This window comes from Tachyglossus aculeatus, unplaced genomic scaffold (genome assembly GCF_015852505.1).
Source record: "Tachyglossus aculeatus isolate mTacAcu1 unplaced genomic scaffold, mTacAcu1.pri scaffold_12_arrow_ctg1, whole genome shotgun sequence".
In the NCBI taxonomy this organism is placed as follows: Eukaryota; Metazoa; Chordata; class Mammalia; order Monotremata; family Tachyglossidae; genus Tachyglossus; species Tachyglossus aculeatus.
The window spans coordinates 149,124-167,309 of record NW_024044858.1 but is presented as its reverse complement, the minus strand read 5'-3'; the positions used below and the strand labels follow the sequence as shown (position 1 = coordinate 167,309).

Below are 18,186 nucleotides of genomic sequence, written 5' to 3'. Positions count from 1 at the left end.
AGAGTCCATCCAGGGCTGGGAGGCAAAGGGGGACCAGGGCCGGGAGGCAGGGGGGTGCCTTGGCCAGGAGACCCGGGGGCCAGGGTTGGGAGGTAGAGAGGTACCTGGGCCGGGAGACAGGGGGACTAGGGCATGGAGGTAGCGGGGACCCCGAGCTGGGCTGGAGAGAGACTCAATTGCCTGAAGGTAGAGGGAGACCAGGACTAGGAGGCACAGAGTGACCAGGGCCGGGAGGTAGAGTGGGATTAGGGCCTGGAGGTAGATGAGGACCAGGGTCAGGACGCAGAGGGGGCGGCGGCGGCGCGGAGCGGACGTGCGCTCCGTCGCTTAGGCTTTTGTGGCATTGTGGTGGTCGCCATGGCTCGTGAGTGTGGGGCTGGGGCGAGGACGGGCGGGAGCATCGATATTTGTAATAATAATAGTAATGATGGAATTTATTAAGCGCTTACTATGTGCAAAGCACCGTTCCAAGCACTGGGGTGGTCGCCAGGTGATCAGGTTGTGTCATGGGGAGCTCAGTCTTAATCCCCTCAAAGCCCTAATGAGAGCTCACCTCCTCCAGGAGGCCTTCCCAGACTGAGCCCCCTCTTTCCTCTCCCCCTCCTCCCCCTCTCTATCCCCCGCCTTACCTCCTTCCCCTCCCCACAGCACCTGTATATATGTATATATGTTTGTACATATTTATTACTCTTTATTCATTTATTTTATTTGCACATATCTATTCTATTTTATTTTGTTAATATGTTTTGTTTTGTTGTCTGTCTCCCCCTTCTAGACTGTGAACCCGCTGTTGGGTAGGGACAGTCTCTATATGTTGCCAACTTGTACTTCTCAAGTGCTTAGTACAGTGCTCTGCACACAGTAAGTGCTCAATAAATCCGATTGAATGAATGAATGAATGAAAGAGGGGCATCTGGGCTGGGAGACAGGTGGACTAGGGCCGGGAGGCAGAGGGGTACCTGAGCTGGGGGACAAGGGGACCAGGGCCAAGCGTGAGAGGGGAACCAGGGGTGAGAGGCGGGGGGGACCAGGGCCGGGAGGTAGATGTGGACCATGACGGAGAGGCAGAAGGGAATCAAGGCTAAGAGGCAGAGGGGTACCTGGATCCAGAGACGGGACCAGGGCTGGGAGGTAATGGGACCTTCTCGACTGTGAGCCCGCTGTTGGGTAGGGACCGTATCTATATGTTGCTAACTTGTACTTCCAAGTGCTTAGTACAGTGCTCTGCACACAGTAAGTGATCAATAAATGTGATTGAATGAATTAATGAATGACCCAGGGCTAGGAGGTACAAGGTGACGAGGGCTGGGAAGAACCACAGCACCATGCCGGTAGGCAGAGAGGGATCAGGTCCAGGTGGAAGATAGGGACCAAGGCAGGGAGGTAGAGGGGACCTAGGGCTAGAGGGAGAAGGGGACCAGGGCCAGGAGGCAGAGGAGTACTAGGGCCAGGGGACAGGGGAACCAGGGCCAGGAGGTAGAGGGGACCCAGGGCCAGGAACGAGAGAGTGACCAGGGCCTGGATGTAGAGGGAAACCAGGGCCAAGAGGGCGGGGGGCAACAGGTCTGGGAGGCAGAGGGGGACCAGGGCCAGGAGGTAGAGTGTTACCTAGGTCCGGAAACAGGGGGACCAGGGCCTGGAGGTAGAGGGGACCCATGGCATGGATGGAGAGAAGGGCCAGGGCCAGAAGGTAGAGGGTGACCAGGGCTGGCAGGCACAGGGGAACCAGGGCCCGAAGGTACAAGGCGACAAAGGCTGGGAAGAACTGGGGCATCCTGCCTGTAGGCAGGGAGGGACTATGTCCGGGCAGAAGATGTGGACCAAGGCTGGGAGGTAGAGGTGAATCAGGGTCCGAGGGAGAAAGGGACAAGGGCCAGAAGGTCGGGGGGGATCAGAGCCAGATAGCAAAGTGGGACCAGGGCTGAAAGGCAGCAAGGGACAAGGGCCGGGAGGCAGAGGGCGACCAGGGCCTAGAGGTAGAGGGGAACCAGGGCCAGAAGGCAGAGGGGTACCTGGCCCAGGAGAAAGGGGACCAGGGTAGGGAGGCAGAGGAGGACTAGGGTCGGGAGGCAGAGGGGGACCAGGGTCGGGAGGCAGAGGGGCACCAGGGCCAGGAGGATGAGGGGCTCCTGGGCCAAAAGGCAGACGGGGACCAGGGACAGGAAGCAGAGGGGTTCCTGGGCCATGAGGCAGAGGGAGATCAGGGCCAATAAGCAGGGGAGACCAGTGTATGGAGGCAGAGTTGGACCTGGGCCGGGAGGCAGATGGGGACCAGGGCCGGAAGACTGAGGGGGACCTGGGCCGTGAGACAGGGGGACCAGGCCACGAGGTAGAGGGGACCCAGGGCTTAGACGGAGAGAGACCCAAGGGCCTGAAGGTAGAGGAAGACCAGGACCAGGAGGCAGAGAGGGACCAGGGCCGGGAGGCAGAGGGGGACCAGGGCTTGGAAGCAGAGGGGGACCTGGGCCGGGAGGCAGAGGGGGATCAGGGCCGGGAGGCAGAGGGGGACCAGGGCCAGGAGGCAGAGGGGTATCAGGGCCCGGAGGCAGAGGGGGACCTGGGCCGGGAGGCAGAGGGGGATCAGGGCCAGGAGGCAGAGGGGGACCTGGGCCAGGAGGCAAAGGGGACCTGGGCCAGGAGGCATTGGGGGACCAGGGCCAGGAGGAAGAGGGGTACCTGCGCCCATAGGTAGACAGGGGACTAGGGCCGAGAGGCAGTGGGGGACCAGGGCTGAGAAGTAGTGGGGACAAGGTCAGGGAGGCAGAGGGGGACTAGGACCAAGAAGCGATGGGGACAAGGGAAGGTAGGCAGAGGGGGACCAGGGCCTGAAGGCAGTGGGGGACAAGGGCCAGGAGGCAGAGGGTTACCTGAGTCAGGAGATGGGGGTTCCACGGCCGGGAGGCAGAGGGGTACCTGGGCCAGCGGTCAGGGGGACCAGGGCCGAGAGGCAGACGGGGACCAGAGCCGAGTGGCAGTGGGGGATCAGGGCCGAGAGACGGGGGGACCAAGGCAGGGAGGCAGAGGGGGACCAGGGCTGAGAAGCTGAGGGGGGACCTGTGCCGAGCGGCAGGGGTCAACCAGGTCAGAGAGGCAGAGGCAGACCAAAGCCTCAAGGCAGAGGAATACCTGGGCCGGGAGACAGGGGACCAGGGCCGGGAGGCAGAGGTGTAACTGGGCCAAGAGACTGGGGACCAGGTCTGGGAGGCATAGGGTGACCAGGGACAGGAGGCAGAGGCGTACATGGGCTGGGAGGAAGAGAGGGGCCAGGGTCTAAAAGTTGTGGGGACCCGGGCCAGAAGCAGAGGGGAACCGAGGCCAAGAGGCAGGGGGGGACCAGGGCAGTGAGAAGGAGGGGCACCAAGGCCAGTAGGAAGAAGGGGATCAGGGTGGGGAGGCAGAGGGGAACTTGGGCAGGTAGTCAGAAGGAGACCAGGTCCAGGAGGCAGAGGGGTACCTGGGCCAGGAGGCAGGGGGGCCGGGGCCGAGAGGCAGAGCGGAACCAGGGCCGAGAGGCATGGGTGGCCCAGGGCAGGGCGGCAGAGGGGGACCAGGGACGGGAGGCAGAGGGAGACCAGGACCATGTCGTAAAGGGGGGCAAGGACCCGGAAGCAGAGGGGTGGCTGGGCCCGAAGACAGAGGGATGACAGCCAGGAGGCAGAAGGGGACCACGGTAGGGAGACGGGCAGCAGGACCAGGTGGTATATCAAGGCTGGGACAGAGAGGGGGGCCCGGGCCTGGAGGCAGAGAGGTATCTGGGCCAGGAGATAGGGCGAGGCACAAGGCAGAGGGGGACCAGGGAAGGGGGGCAAGGGGGACCAGGGCAAAGAGGAAGGGGGGACCAGGGCAGGGAGGGAGAGGGGGACCCGGGCAGGGAGGCAGGGGGTGACCTGGGTAGGGAGGCAGAGGGGGACCAGGGCTGGCTGGTTGAGGAGGACCAGGGCCGGGAGGCAGATGGGTACCAGAGCAGGGAGGCAGAGGGTGACCAGGGCCAGATGGCAGAGGGTTACCTGGGCCAGAAGGCAGGGGGACCAGGGCCGAGAGGCAGAGGGGGGATCAGGGCCTAGAGGCAGGGGTAGACCAGGGCTGGGAGGCAGACGGAGACCACGGCCTGGAGGCAGAGAGGGACCAGGGCTAGGAGGCAGAGGGGTACCTGGGCTGGGAGACAGGGGGTCCAGGGCCGAGAGGCAGAGGGGGACCAGGGCCGGGAGGCAGAGGGGGACCAGGGCAGGTAGGAAGAGGGGGAGTAGGGTCAGGAGGCAGGGGGACCAGGGCCGAGAGGCAGAGCAGAACCAGGCCCGACAGGCATGGGTGGCCCAGGGCAGGGCAGCAGAGGGGGACCAGGGATGGGAGGCAGAGGGGGACCAGGGCCATGTCGTAAAGGGGGGCAAGGACCAGGAAGCAGAGGGATGCCTGGGCCCGAAGACAGGGGGATGACAGCCAGGAGGCAGAAGGGGACCATGGTAGGGAGACGGGCAGCAGGGCCAGGGGGGTATATCAAGGCTGGGACGGAGAGGGGGACCCAGGCCTGGAGGCAGAGGGGTATCGGGTCGGGAGATAGGGCGAGCAGGGCCACAAGGCAGAGGGGGACCAGGGCTGGGTGGCCGAGGAGGACCAGGTCCGGGAGGCAGATGGGTACCACAGCAGGTAGGCAGAGGGCGACCGGGGCCAGATGGCAGAGGGGTACCTGGGCCAGAAGGCAGGGGGACTAGAGCAGGGAGGAAGAGGGGTCCCTGGGCCGGGAGACAGGGAGACCAGGGCCAAGAGGCGGAGGGGGGATCAGGGCCAAGAGGCAGGGGTAGGCCAGGGCAGGGCGGCAGAGGGGGACCAGAGCCGGGAGGCTGAGGGGGATTGGGGCCAGGAGGCAGAGGGTTACCTTGTCCGAGAGGAAAAGGGGGACCAGGTTTGAAAAGCAGGGGGGACAAGGGCAGGGAGGCAGAGGGGGACCAGGGCCAGGTGGCCGAGGAGGACCAGGACCGGGAGGCAGATGGGGACCTGGGCATTTAGGCAGAGGGGGACCAGGTCCAGGAGGCAGAGGGTTCCCTGGGCCGGGAGACAGAGGGACCAGGGTCGAGAGGAAGGGGTGGACCAGGGCAGGGAGGCAGAGGGGCACCCGGGCCAGGAAGCAGAAGGGGACCAGGGCCGCGACGTGAAGGGGAGCAATGACTGGGAGGCAGAGTGTTGTCTGGGCCAGGAGACGGCGAGACGACTGCCAGAAGGCATAGGGGTACCAGGCTGGGAGACGGGCAGCAGGGCCAGGTGGTATATGGGACCCAGGGCTGGGAAGGGGAGGAGGACCCGGGTCTGGAGGCAGACAGGGACCAGGGCTTGGAGGCATGGGGGACCAGGGCCAAAAGACAGAGGGGTACCTGGGCCAGGAGATGAGGGACCAGGGCCGGAAGGCAGAGGGTGACGTGGGCCAGGAGGCAGAGGGGTACCTGGGCCGGGAGGCAAAGGGGAACCAGGGCGGAGAAGCAGGGGCGACAAAGGCTAGGAGGCAGAGGGGGACCAGGGCCTGGAGGCAGAGAGGGACCAGGGCTAGGAGGCAGAGGGGTACCTGGGCTGGGAGACAGGGGGACCAGGGCCGAGAGGCAGAGGGGGACCAGGGCCGGGAGGCAGATGGGGACCAGGGCAGGTAGGCAGAGGTGGACCAGGGCCAGGAGGCAGAGGGGTACCAGGGCCGAGAGGCAGAGGGACCAGGGTAGGGAGGTAGAGGGGTACCTGGGCCGCGAGACAGGGTGCCCAGGGCCGAGAGGTGAAGGGGGCAAGGACCAGGAAGCAGCGGGGTGCCTGGGCCGGGAGGCAGGGGGACGATGGCCAGGAGGCAGAGGGGGACCAGGGCCGGGAGATGGGCAGCAGGGCCGGGTGGTATATGGGACCCAGGGCTGGGACGGAGAGGGGGACCTGGGCCTTGAGGCAGAGGGAGACCAGGGCCTGGAGGCATAGTGGGATCAGGGCATGTATTCAGAGGGGGACCAGGGCCAGAAGGCAGAGGGGTACCTGGGCCGGGATACAGGCGGACCAGGTCAGGGAGGCAGAAAGGTAGCTGGGCCAGGAGACGGGGGAACAGGGCCAGGAGTCAGAGGGGTAACTGGGCCGAGAGACAGGGGAGCAGGGCCTGGAGGCAGAGGGGCACCAGGGCCTGGAACCATAGTGGGGACCAGGGCCAGAAGGCAGGGGGGTATATGGGCCTGGAGGCAGAGGGTGACCTGGGCCAGGGGGCAGAGAGGAGAAGCAGCGTGGCTCAGTGGAAAGAGCACGGGCTTGGGAGTCAGAGGTCATAGGTTCAAATCCCAGCTCCGCCACTTGTCAGCTGTGTGACCTTGGGCAAGCCACTTAACTTCTCTGTGCCTCAGTTACCTCATCTGTAAAATGGGATTAAGACTGTGAGCCCCCCGTGGGACAAGCTGATCACCTTATAACCTCCCCAGCACTTAGAACAGTGCTTTGCACATAGCGCTTAATAAATGCCATTATCTACCTATCTATATACCTGGGCTGGGAGGCTAAGGGGGACCAGGGCAGAAAAGTGGGGCCACAGGGCAGGGAGGCAGAGGGGGACAAGGGCTGGGAGGCCGAGGGAGACCAGGGCCTGGTGGCAGAAAGGGACCAGGGCTAGGAGGCAGAGGTGTACCTGGACCAGGAAATGGCGACCAGAGCCAGAAGGTATAGGTGACCCAGGGCCAGGACTGAGAGAGGGATCAGGGCATGGAGGTTGAGGAAGACCCGGGCTTGGAGGCAGAGGGGTACCTGGACCAGGAAACAGGAGGACCAGGGCCAGGAGGCAGAGGGGTACCAGGGCTGGGAGACAGGGGGACTAGGGTGGGGAGGCAGAGGGGTAACTGGGCCAAGAGACGAGGGACCAAGGGCTGGGAGGCAGAGGATGACCAGGGCCAGGAGTCAGAGGCGTACCTGAGACCCAGAGCCAGAACGAAGAGTGATCCAAGGTCCTGAAGGTAGAACGAGACCAGATCCGGGGGGCACATAGGGACTAGGACCAGGAGGCAGAGGGGGACCAGGGCAGGGCGGCAGAGAGGGAACAGGGCCAGGAGGCAGAAGGGTTACCTGGGCCGGGAGATGGGGGACCAGGGCTGGGAGGTAGGGGGGACCCAGCTCCAGGATGGAGAGAGACCCATGGGCTTGGAAGTAGAAGGAGGCAAAGGCCAGAGGCACAGGGGGAAAAGGCCCGGGGAGCATAGGGGGACCAGGGCCGGGAGGCAGAGGGGGACCAAGGCCAGGAGGCAGAGGGGGACCAGGGCCAGGAGGCTAAGAGGTACCTGGTCTGGAAGGCAAAGGGGGACCAGGGTCGAGAAGTGGGCCGACAAGGGAAGGGAGGCAGATGGGGATCAGGGCCTGGAGGCAGAAGGGGACCAGGGCCAGGAGGTAAGGGGTTCCTGGGCCGGGAGACGGGGGACTAGGGTCGGGAAGCTTGGGTGACCAGGGCCGGGAGGCAGAGGGGGATCAGGGCCAGGAGGCAGAGAGGTACCGGGGCCTGGACAAGGGGAACCCGGGTCAGGAGGCAGAGGGGGATCAGGGCTAGGAGGCAGAGAAGTACCTGTGCTGGGAGACTTGGGTTCCAGGGCGGGGAGACAGGGGGACCTAGGCCGGGAGGTAGAGGGTCCCAGGGCCGTGATGGAGAAAAGGGCCAGGGCTTGGAGTTAGAGGGAAACCAGGGCTGGCAGAACAGGGGGACCCATGGCTGGGACAGAGAGAGTCCCATGGCCCATGGCTTGGAGGGATAGGGGGACCAGGGCAGGGAGGCAGAGGGATATCTGGGCCGGGAGACAGGGGGACGGGGGACCAGGGCCGGAAGGTAGAGGGAGACCAGAGCTGGCAGAACAGGGGGACCAGGGCATGGAGGTAGAGGGGACCAATGGCTGGGACGGAGAGACACCCAGTGGCCTGGAGGTGGTGGGAGACCAGGGCCGGGAGGCCCAAAGGGACCGGGAGATGGGGGACTAGGATTGGGAGGCCCACTGTTGGGTAGGGACCGTCTCTATGTATTGCCAATTTGTACTTCCCAAGTGCTTAGTACAGTGTTCTGCACACAGTATGCGCTCAATAAATACGACTGAATGACTGAATGGGTGACCAGGGCCCGGAGGCAGAGGGGTACCCGGACCGATAGACGGGAGACCAGGGCCGGGAAGCAGGGCCGGGTATCTGGGCCAGGAGGCAGAGAGGGACCAGGGCCAGGAAATGGCGATTAAGCCGGCAGGCAGAGTGGTACCACTGCCTCCCTGCCCTTGTACCCCTGGCTTCTCAGAAGTAAAGGGGAACTAGGGCTGAAAGTCAAAGGGGGACCAGGGACTTAAGGCAGGGGGCGACCAAGGCAGGGAGGCAGAGGGGGACCAGAGCGGGGAGGCATAGAGGGACTAGGGCTAGGACGCAGAGGGACCATGGCCGGAAGTTTGAGGGGACCCAGGGCCGGGAGGCGGAGGGGGACCAGGGCAGGGAGGCAGTGGGGGACAAGGGCCAGGAGGCAGAGGGGTACCTGGGTCAGGAGACGGGGGCTCAGGGCTGGGAGGATGAGGGGGACCAGGGCCTGGAGGCAGAGGGGTACCTGGGCCACAAGGCAAAAGGGGACCAGGGCCGAGAAGGGGTGGGAGACAAGGGCAGCGAGTCAGAGGGGACCAGGTCCTGGAGGCAGAAGGGGACCAGGGCCAAGAGGCAGAGGGGTACTTGGGCTGGGAGATGGGGGACCAGGGCTGGGAGGTAGTGGGTACCTGTATCATGAGACAGTGGGACTACGGCTGAGAAGCAGAGGGGAACCAGGGCCGAGAAGCGGGGTGTGACCAGGTCAGAGAGGCAGAGGCCGGCCTGGGTCGGGAATTTGAGGACCAGGGCCGGTAGACACGGGGACCAGGGCCGGGAGGTAGAGGGGACCCATGGCAGAGGGGGACCAGGGCCAGGAAACGGGGACCAGGTCCTGCGGGCAGATTGATTCCTCTGCCTCCCTGCCCTTGTCCCCCTGCTTCTTGGAACTAAAGGGGAACTAGGGCTGTGTCAGGCACAGGGGAACCAGGGACGGGAGGCAGAGGGGGACCAGGGCAGGGTGGCAGGGGGGACCAGGGCCAAGGGGAGGGTTTGGAGGGGGTGCTAGGGCAGGGAGTCAGAGGCGTACCCGGGCCAGTAGATGGTGGACCTGGGCCGGGAGGTAGAGGGGAACCAGGGCCAGGAGGCAGAGGGGTACCTGGGCCGGGAGGCAAAGTGGGACCAAGGTCGAGAAGCGGGGGGGGGGGGGCAAGGGAGGGGAGGCAGAGGTTTATTTGGGCCGAGAGACGTAGGACCAGGGCCAGGAGGCGCTTAGTACAGTACTCTGCACACAGTAAGCACTCAATAAATACGATTGAATGAATGAAAAGGAGACCAGGGCCCGGAGCCACAGAGGGACCAGGGCCGAGAGATAAAGGGGGACCAGGGCAGGGTGGCAGAAGTCGAGCAGGGCTGGGCGGCTGAGGGGGACCAGTGCAGGGAAGCAGAAGGAGACCAGGGCCAGGAGGCAGAAGGGGACCAGGACAAGAGGCCCAGGGGTTCCTGGGCCCAGAGATGGGGGGACCAGGGCAGGGAGGCCGAGGGGTACCTGGGCCGGGAGGCAAAGGGTGACCAGGGCAAAGAAGTGGGGGCGACAAAGACAGGGAGGCCAAGGGGGACCAGGGCCTGGAGGCAGAGAGGGACCAGGGCTAGGAGGCAGAGGGGTACCCTGGCCGGGAGACAGGGGAACCAGGGCTGAGACGCAGAGGGGGACCAAGGTCGGGAAGCAGATTGGGACCAGGGCAGGTAGGCAGAGGGGGACCAGGGCCAAGAGGCAGAGAGGTACCTAGGCCGGGTGACATGGGACCAGGGCCGGGTTATAGAGGAGACTCAGGGCCGGGAAGGAGACTCACCCAAGGGCCTGGAGGTAGAAGAAACCAAGGCCGGGAGGCCCTGGGGGATCAGGGCCGGTAGGCACAGAGTAACCAGGTCTGGGTGTCAGGCGAGACCAGGGCAGGGTGGCAGGGGCAGACCAAGGCCAGGAGGCAGAGGGGTACCTGAGCTGGGAGACAGGGGGACCAGTGCCGGGAGGTAGAGGGGTACCTGGGCCGGGAGGCAGAGGGGCACCATGGCCAGGAGGAAGAGGGGTACCTAGGCCAGGAGATAGTGGACCATGGCCAGGAGGCAGAGGGGTACCTGGTTCTTGAGACTGGGGGACCAGGGCCGGGAGGTAGGGGGAACCCAGGGCCTGGAGGCAGAGGGGGGACCAGGGCAGGGAGGCAGTGGGAGACCAGGGCCAGGAGGCAGAGGGGTGCCTGGACCGGGAGATGTGGGATCAGGGCTGGGAGGATGAGGGAGACCAGGGCCCGGGGGCGGAGGGGTTCCTGGGCTGTAAGGCAAAAGGGGACCAGGGCCGAGAAGCAGTGGGGGACAAGGGCAGCAAGCCAGAGGGAGACCAGGTCCTGGAGGCAGAGGGGGACCAAGGCCAGGAGGCAGAGGGGTACTTGAGCTGGGAAACGGGGGGCCAGGGTCAGGAGGCAGAGGGGGACCTGGTCCGGGAAACGGAGACCAGATCCTGTGGGCAGATTTGTTCCTCTGCTTCCCTGCCCTTGTCCCCCTGCTTCTTGGAACTGAAGGGGAACTAGGGCCGTCAGGCACAGGGGATGGGAGGCAGAACTGAACCACAGCAGGTTGGCAGGGGGGACCAGGACCAAGAGGAGGGGGGCGACCAGGGCAGGGAGGCAGAGGGGGGACCAGGACTTGGAGGCTGGGGGTGACCTGGGCCGGGAGGCAGAGGGGGACCTGGGCCAGGAGGCAGAGGAGTACCCGGGCCAGTAGATGGTGGACTGAGGCCGGGAGGTAGAGGGGGACCAGGGCCACGAGGCAGTGGAGTACCTGGGTCGGGCCACAAAAGGGGACCAGGGCTGAGAAGGGTGGGGGACAAGGTTAGGGAGGCAGAGGGGGACAAGGTCCGTTAGACAGGGGACCAGAGATGGGAGGCAGAGGAGTACCTGGGCCGGGAGACAGGGGGCCTGGGGCTGGGAGGCAGAGCAGTACTTGTGCTGGAAGACAGTGGGACTAGGGCTGAGAAGCAGAGGGGAACCAGGGCCGAGAGGCGGGGGGCGACCGGGTCAAAGAGGCAGAGGCCGGCCAGGGCCGGGAAGCAGAGGAGAAGTAATCATGACGATGGTATTTATTAAGCCCTTACTGTGTGCCAAGCACCGTACCTAAGCCTTGGGGTAGATGCAAGAAAATCAAGTTGGACACAGATCCTGTCCCATTCAGATTCATTCATTCAATCACATTTATTGAGCGCTTACTGTGTGCAGAGCACTGTACTAAGCGCTTGGAAAGTACAAGTTGGGAACATAGAGAGACGGTCCCTACCCAACAGTGGGCTCACAGTCTAGAAGGGGAAGACAGAGAACAAAACAAAACATATTAACAAAATAAAATAAATAGAATAAATATGTACAAATAAAATAGAGTAATAAATATGTACAAACATATATACATACACACAGGTGCTGTGGGGAGGGGAAGGAGGTAAGGTGGAGGGGGATGGGGGAAGAGGGGGAGAGGAAGGAGGGGGCTCAGTCTGGGAAGGCCTCCTGGAGGAGGTGAGCTCTCAGTAGGGCTTTGAAGGGATCTCAGTCTAAATTGGAGGGAGAACAGGAACTTAATCCCCACTTTCCAGATGAGGAATCTGAGGCACAGAGACATTACAGGAACATGACTACCAGCTCTGTTCGATTGTACTCTCCCAAGCACTTAGCATAGTGCTCTGCACACAGTAAGTGCTTAGTAAGTACAGTTGCTTAACGAACTTGCCAAAGGTCCTGCAGCGGGCCTCAATCTCCTCCGCCCTGCCACCCTTCCCCCTCCCCAACCCAGCTCCCCCAGGGCCACCTGACCCTTGACCCTGGCCCCTGACCGCCATCCGTACCTTGGCTGCTCCCCAGCTCAACCCACTGGCTACCACCGTCGCCAACGCCGGGTTGGGAGCCATCTCCGTGTCCGTGTACTCTCTCTTCAAGACGGCCGTCATGTGAGTAACAGGCCCCAGGACCTGTCTGGCAGTCAATCTATCAATCAATCAGTCGGTGGCATTTATTGAGCACTCACTGGGTGCAGAGCAGTGCACTAGTGCTTGGGAGACTACAGTAGAACAATGTAACGGACACACTCCCTACCCACGGTGAGCTTACAGTCTAGAGAGGGAGGCAGACAAGTATGAGAAGTGACAGATTGTAGGGATAGAAACCTAAGTGCTTTGGAGTAGGGATGAGGTGAGTATCAGTGGCTTAAGGGGTATCCATACAGCAACTACTCTCCCTGCCTTCAAAGCCTTATTGGAGGCACATCTCCTCCAGGAGACCTTCCCCAACTAAGCCCTCCTCTTCTCCCACTCCCTTCTGCGTCTCCCTGACCTGCCCCTTTATTCATCACCCAAACCCCACAACTAGCTCCATAGCATGTGGGTACATATCTGTAATTTATTTCTAATTAATGTCTGTCTCTCCCTCTAGACTGTAAGCTTGTTTCAGAGGGAGGAAACGCGTCTGCTAATTCTGTCATACTGGGCTCTCCCAAGCACTTACTACAGTGTTCTGCATACAGTAAGTGCTCAATAAATACCGCTGATTGATTGATTGATTGATTGAGTTCCTGTTCAGGGCTGCTGGGGTTTGGTGGGGTTGAGGGAGAGTACAACATAATTAAATCAATCAATGGTATGATCAATCAATTAATGAGCACTTGCTGTGTGCGGAGCACTGTACTGTTTGGGCCTACAACAAAACAATACAGTCAATCAATCAATGGTATTTATCAAGCACTTACTGTATGCAGAGAACTGCACTAAGTGTTTGGGAGAGTACAATAAACAGAATCGGTAGACACGTTCCCTGCCCACACTGGGCTTGCAGTCTAGATACGAGCTGACAATCAATGCTATCGATTGGGTTCTCTCTGTGTGCAGAGCACTGCATTAAGTGCTTTCGCAAGTACAATATAACAGATTTGGTAGACACGGTTTCTGCCCACAACAAGCTTAGAGTCTAGACACGAGTTTACAATCGATGGTACTTACTGATCTCTTAAGGCCTCTTGGAGGAGGTGAGCTCTGTCGGGGGTGGGGGTGGGCGGTCTGGGAGGTCGGGGGCCTCCCTACCTCGGCCCGAGAGTGCAGGGGTGCAGGCAGCCTCTCCCCGCAGAGTCCACCAATATGCCCGGCCGCAGGCGGGAGGGTCGGGGGGCTTCGGGGAGCTGGGGGGGCCGCGGCGGCGGGGAGCCCGGGCAGGGGCACCGAGGCCGGCCGTGGAGAAAGTGCGGCGGCGGATCCCCAACGCTGGCTGCCGTTGCCGCCCCTGCTGATACTGCCGCCGCCGCTGCTACTGCTACTGCTGCGCGCGGGCTTCCCGGAGGCGGCGGACGGACCGACGGCGGCTCCTCCCGGCGGCTTGTCTCCGGCCTGGCCCCTTAGCCCCCTCCGGAGGATGTTCCCGGGCGCCGGGTCCCGGTGAGGAGGAGGGAGGCCCCCGACCTCCCAGACCCCCGCCTTCGACAGAGCTCACTTCCTCCAAGAGGCCTTCCCAGAATGAGCCCCCTTTTTCCTCTCCTACCCCTCATCCCCCCGCCCTAGCTCCTTCCCCTCCCCACAGCACCTGCATATATGTATGTATGTTTGTACATATTTATTACTCTATTTATTTATTTTATTTGTACATATTTATTCTATTTATTTTATTTTGTTAATATGTTTTGTTTTGTGCTCTGTCTCCCCCTTCTAGACTGTGAGCCCGCTGTTGGGTAGGGACCGTCTCCATATGTTGCCAACTTGTACTTCCCAAGCGCTTAGTACAGTGCTTTGCACGCAATAAGCTCTCAATAAATACGATTGAATGAATGAATAATCTTATTACTCTATTTATTATACTTGTACCTATTTATTCTATTTATTTTATTTTGTTTAATATGTTTTGTTTTGTTGTCTGTCTCCCCCTACTAGACTGTGAGCCTGCTGTTGGGTAGGGACCGTCTCTATATATTGCCAACTTGTAATAATAATAATAATAATAATGGCATTTATTAAGCGCTTACTATGTGCAAAGCACTGTTCTAAGCGCTGGAGGCTACAAGGTGATCAGGTTGTCCCGCGCGGGGCTCACAGTCTTCACCCCCATTCTACAGATGAGGGAACTGAGGCACAGAGAAGTTAAGTGACTTGCCCAAAGTCACACAGCTGACAAGTGGTGGAGCCGGGATTTGAACCCATGATCCCTGACTCCAAAGCCCGTGCTCTTTCCATTGAGCTACGCTGCTTCTCTGAATTAGAATAAGTATGTACAAATAAAATAGAGTAATAAATTCATTCATTCATTCAATCGTATTTATTGAGCGCTTACTGTGTGCAGAGCACTGTACCAAGCGCTTGGGAAGTACAAGTTCCGCCACTTGTCAGCTGTGCGACCTTGGGCAAGTCAATTCTCTGGGCCTCAGTTCCTTCCTCTGCAAAACAGGGATGAAGAATGTGAGCCCCCCGTGGGACAACCTCATCACCTTGTAACCTTCCCAGAAGTTAAAAGTGCTTTGCACATAGGAAGCGCTTAACAAATGCCATCACTATTATTATTATTCCAATCTGTCTGCCACCTGTCAACTGTGTGACTCCGGGCAAGTCACTTCTCTGGGCCTCAGTTCTCTCCTCTGGAAAATGGGGATGAAGACTGGGAGTACTTCCCAAGCGCTTAGTACAGTGCTCTGCACACAGTAAGCGCTCAATTAATATGATTGAATCAATGAACTAGCTCCACAGCATGTAGGTACATATCTGTAATTTATTTCTAATTAGTGTCTGTCTCTCCCTCTAGACTAAGCTTGTTTTGTAGGGAGGGAACGTGTCTGCTAATTCTGTCATACTGGGCTCTCCCAAGCACTTAGTACAGTGTTCTGCATACAGTAAGTGCTCAATAAATACCGCTGATTGATTGATTGATTGAGTTCCTGCTCAGGGCTGCTGGGGTTTGGTGGGGTTGAAGGAGAGTACAACATAAATCAATCAATGGTATGATCAATCAATTAATGATCACTTGCTGTGTGTGGAGCACTGTGCTGTTTGGGATTACAACAAAACAATACAGTCAATCAATCAATGGTATTTATCAAGCACTTACTGTATGCAGAGAACTGCACTAAGTGTTTGGGAGAGTACAATAAACAGAATCGGTAGACACGTTCCCTGCCCACACCGGGCTTGCAGTCTAGAGACAAGCTAACAATCAATGCTGTCAATTGGGTTCTCTCTGTGTGCACAGCACTGCATTAAGTGCTTTCACGAGTACAATATAACAGATTTGGTAGACACGGTTTCTGCCCACAACAAGCTTAGAGTCTAGACACGAGTTTACAATCGATGGTACTTACTGATCTCTTACTGTGTGCAGAGCACTGCACTAAGCACTTGGACAAGTACAATATAACAGAGTTGATAGACACGTTCCCTGCCCCCAATGGGCTTCCAGTCTTGGGGGGTGGGGGGCGGTGGCGATGGGAAGTTCAGAAATGTAATTATCAGGGGGACACTACAACTGCTTAGCGTCTTTCGTAACGGATGCCATCTTGGGCTTCAGCTTCAACAGGTCCAAAAATCCAGAGCCATGGGAGAACGTGGATCCTACCCAGCCTCAAAAGGTAGTGGGCCCACCTCTGCCCCTTCTTCTGAAGGGCTCCTCCATCCCCTGCTGAACAGTGGCAGGCTCCTTGACCTGATGACCTTGGTCCTGAGCCCAATCCTCTCAGAGGGGCAGCTGCCCGCAGCCCCCCTGCCCTGCCCTGCCCTGCCCTCTGGGCCCCGGGAAGAGAGGCATTGGTGCCACTTCTCGGTGTGTGGGTGGGGAAGGGAGGAAGCACGGGGGCATTTGGGCAGGGTGGGCCGGTCGACATGGGAGAGCAGGTGGACCAGAAAGGCCATCTCCTGGATCTTTATGATCCCAGGCTGACCCAGGGATGAGGAGGGACACTGTGGGAGTGAAACAACCATTTTGTTTTTGTTTTTTATGGTATTTGTAAAGCACTCACTATCGGCCAGGCACCCTACTAAGCATTGGAGTAGACACGAGCTAATAATAATACACTTACTATGTGTCAGGCACTGTACTAAACATTAGCATAGATACAACCTAATCTGGTTGGACACATCCATGTCCCACGTGGGGCTCACAGTCTTAATTCCTATTTTACAGATGAGAGAACTGAGGCACAGAGAAGCAAATGGACTTTTTTAAATGCTATTTGTTAAGTGCTTATTCTGTGCCAGGAACTGTACAAAGTTCTGGGGTAGATACAAGCTAATCTGGATGGACACAGTCCCTGTCCCACATGGGGCTCACAGTCTTATTCCCTATTTTACAGATGAGGGAACTGAGGCACAGAGAGGTGAAGTAACTTTTCTTAATGGCATTTGTTAAGCACTTACTATGTGCCAGGCACTTGTTCTAAGCACTGGGATAGATACAAGGTAATCTGGTTGGACACAGTCCCAGTCCCACATGGGGTTCACGGTCATGGGGTTCACGGTCTTAGTCACTATTTTACATATGAAGTAACTGAGGCCCAGAGAAGTGAAGTGACTTGCCCAAGGTCACCGAGCAGACAAGTGACAGAGCCAGGATCAGAACCCATAACCTTCTGATCCCCAGGTCCACTAGGCCATGCTGTCGAAGTCCCTGTCCTACATAGAGCAGAGAACTATTTTCTGGGTGAAAATCAAGGGAAATCACTTTCTATTCACTTATCAATCAGCAATATTTCCCAAGCACCTACTGTCTGCAGAACAGTATACAAAATACCCGGGAGAGGACAATAATGTTAATAAATACCATTCCTGCCCTCAGTCAGTCAATCAGTTCGTGTTTGTTGTACACTTACTTTGTGCAGAGCACTGTACTAAGCACTTGGGAGAGTGCAACATAACAGAAACTTTCCCTGCCCACAGTGAGCTTGCAGGGGAGGCAGAGATTAATATAAATAAATTAATTACAAATATGGACATAAGGAGCTTAGGAAGCTTAGGATCTAGCAGAATGTATTCTCCAGGGTTGCAGTTCCTGGAACACAGGTTTTGTCTCTCTGCTCTGCAGTTAGTCTCGATTAACCAGCAGTGGAAACCCATCGAGGAACTGCAGAACGTGAGAAGGCTGACCAAGTGACCAAGAGACCAAGCCACCAGCCCCCACCCCCTGGGAATCCAGAGGAATCACCTCTGCGCAAATTCACCTTCCGAACCAGTGCATGGAGATACTTCCGCTGCATTCTCGGGGTCATCCCCCAATCTGGGGGCCTTCTTGGTCCAGGGTCTCCCGCCCTACGGAGGGACCACCTTGCAGGCTGGCGACCGGACAAGTGGCATCCGACCCTAACCCAGCACTCCCAGTTTGGCGCCCACGGTCTTCTCTGGAAAGGTCAGTGGTGGCCTCCCCGCTTCAGCCTTCCTTGAGTGGAAACGGGTTCGCATCTACTGCTTTGTGAGGTAGATTGAATGAAGTCCGTTTTTCCCCCCCCCAAATAAAGGCAGAATGCGTGCTTCCTCATTCAGACAATTTTAACTCATCCAAAGGAAACACATTCTGAAAAAAAGAAACACCCACAATTCACAGTTAGGGAACTTGGAATGTCAGGATTCAGTCAGTCAGTCAGTCAGTTGTATTTATTGAGCACCTACTGTGTACAGAGCACTGTACTAAGTGTTTGAGAGAGTACAGTAGGATAAAAAATAGACACATTCCCTGCCCACAACAAGTTTACAGTCTAGAGGACCTGGGTTCTAATCCCAGCTCCCCCATTTTAGAATTGTGGTAAGCAGCATGGCTCACTGGAAAGAGTTCGGGCTTGGGAGTCAGAGGTTATTCTTTCATTCATTCAATCGTATTTATTGAGCACTTACTGTGTGCAGAGCACTGTACTAAGCGCTTGGGAAGTACAAGTTGGCAACATATAGAGACGGTCCCTACCCAACAGCGGGCTCACAGTGTAGAAGTCATGGGTTCTAATCCCAGCTCCGCCACATGTCTGCTGTGTGACCTTGGGCAAGTCACTTAACTTCTCTGAGCCTCAGTTACCTCATCTGTAAAATGGGGATTAAGACTGTGAGCCTCACATGGGACAACCTGATCACTTTGTATCCCCCCAGTGCTTAGAACAGTGCTTTGCATATAG

At 58.8% G+C, this 18,186-nt stretch overlaps 1 protein-coding gene across 1 annotated transcript in view; it reads left to right on the top strand.

Annotated features, from left to right (window-relative positions):
• LOC119922876 (normal mucosa of esophagus-specific gene 1 protein-like) overlaps window positions 1–17,302 on the top strand; it is a 31,017-nt gene extending 13,715 nt beyond the window's left edge. The window contains exons 3-5 of the mRNA XM_038742475.1: window positions 11,934–12,019; window positions 15,603–15,663; window positions 17,112–17,302. Coding sequence (XP_038598403.1) covers window positions 11,934–12,019; window positions 15,603–15,663; window positions 17,112–17,180 — 216 coding nt within the window. The 3' untranslated portion in view covers window positions 17,181–17,302. The remainder of the gene's footprint in view (window positions 1–11,933; window positions 12,020–15,602; window positions 15,664–17,111) is intronic.
• Window positions 17,303–18,186: the final 884 nt, after the last annotated feature.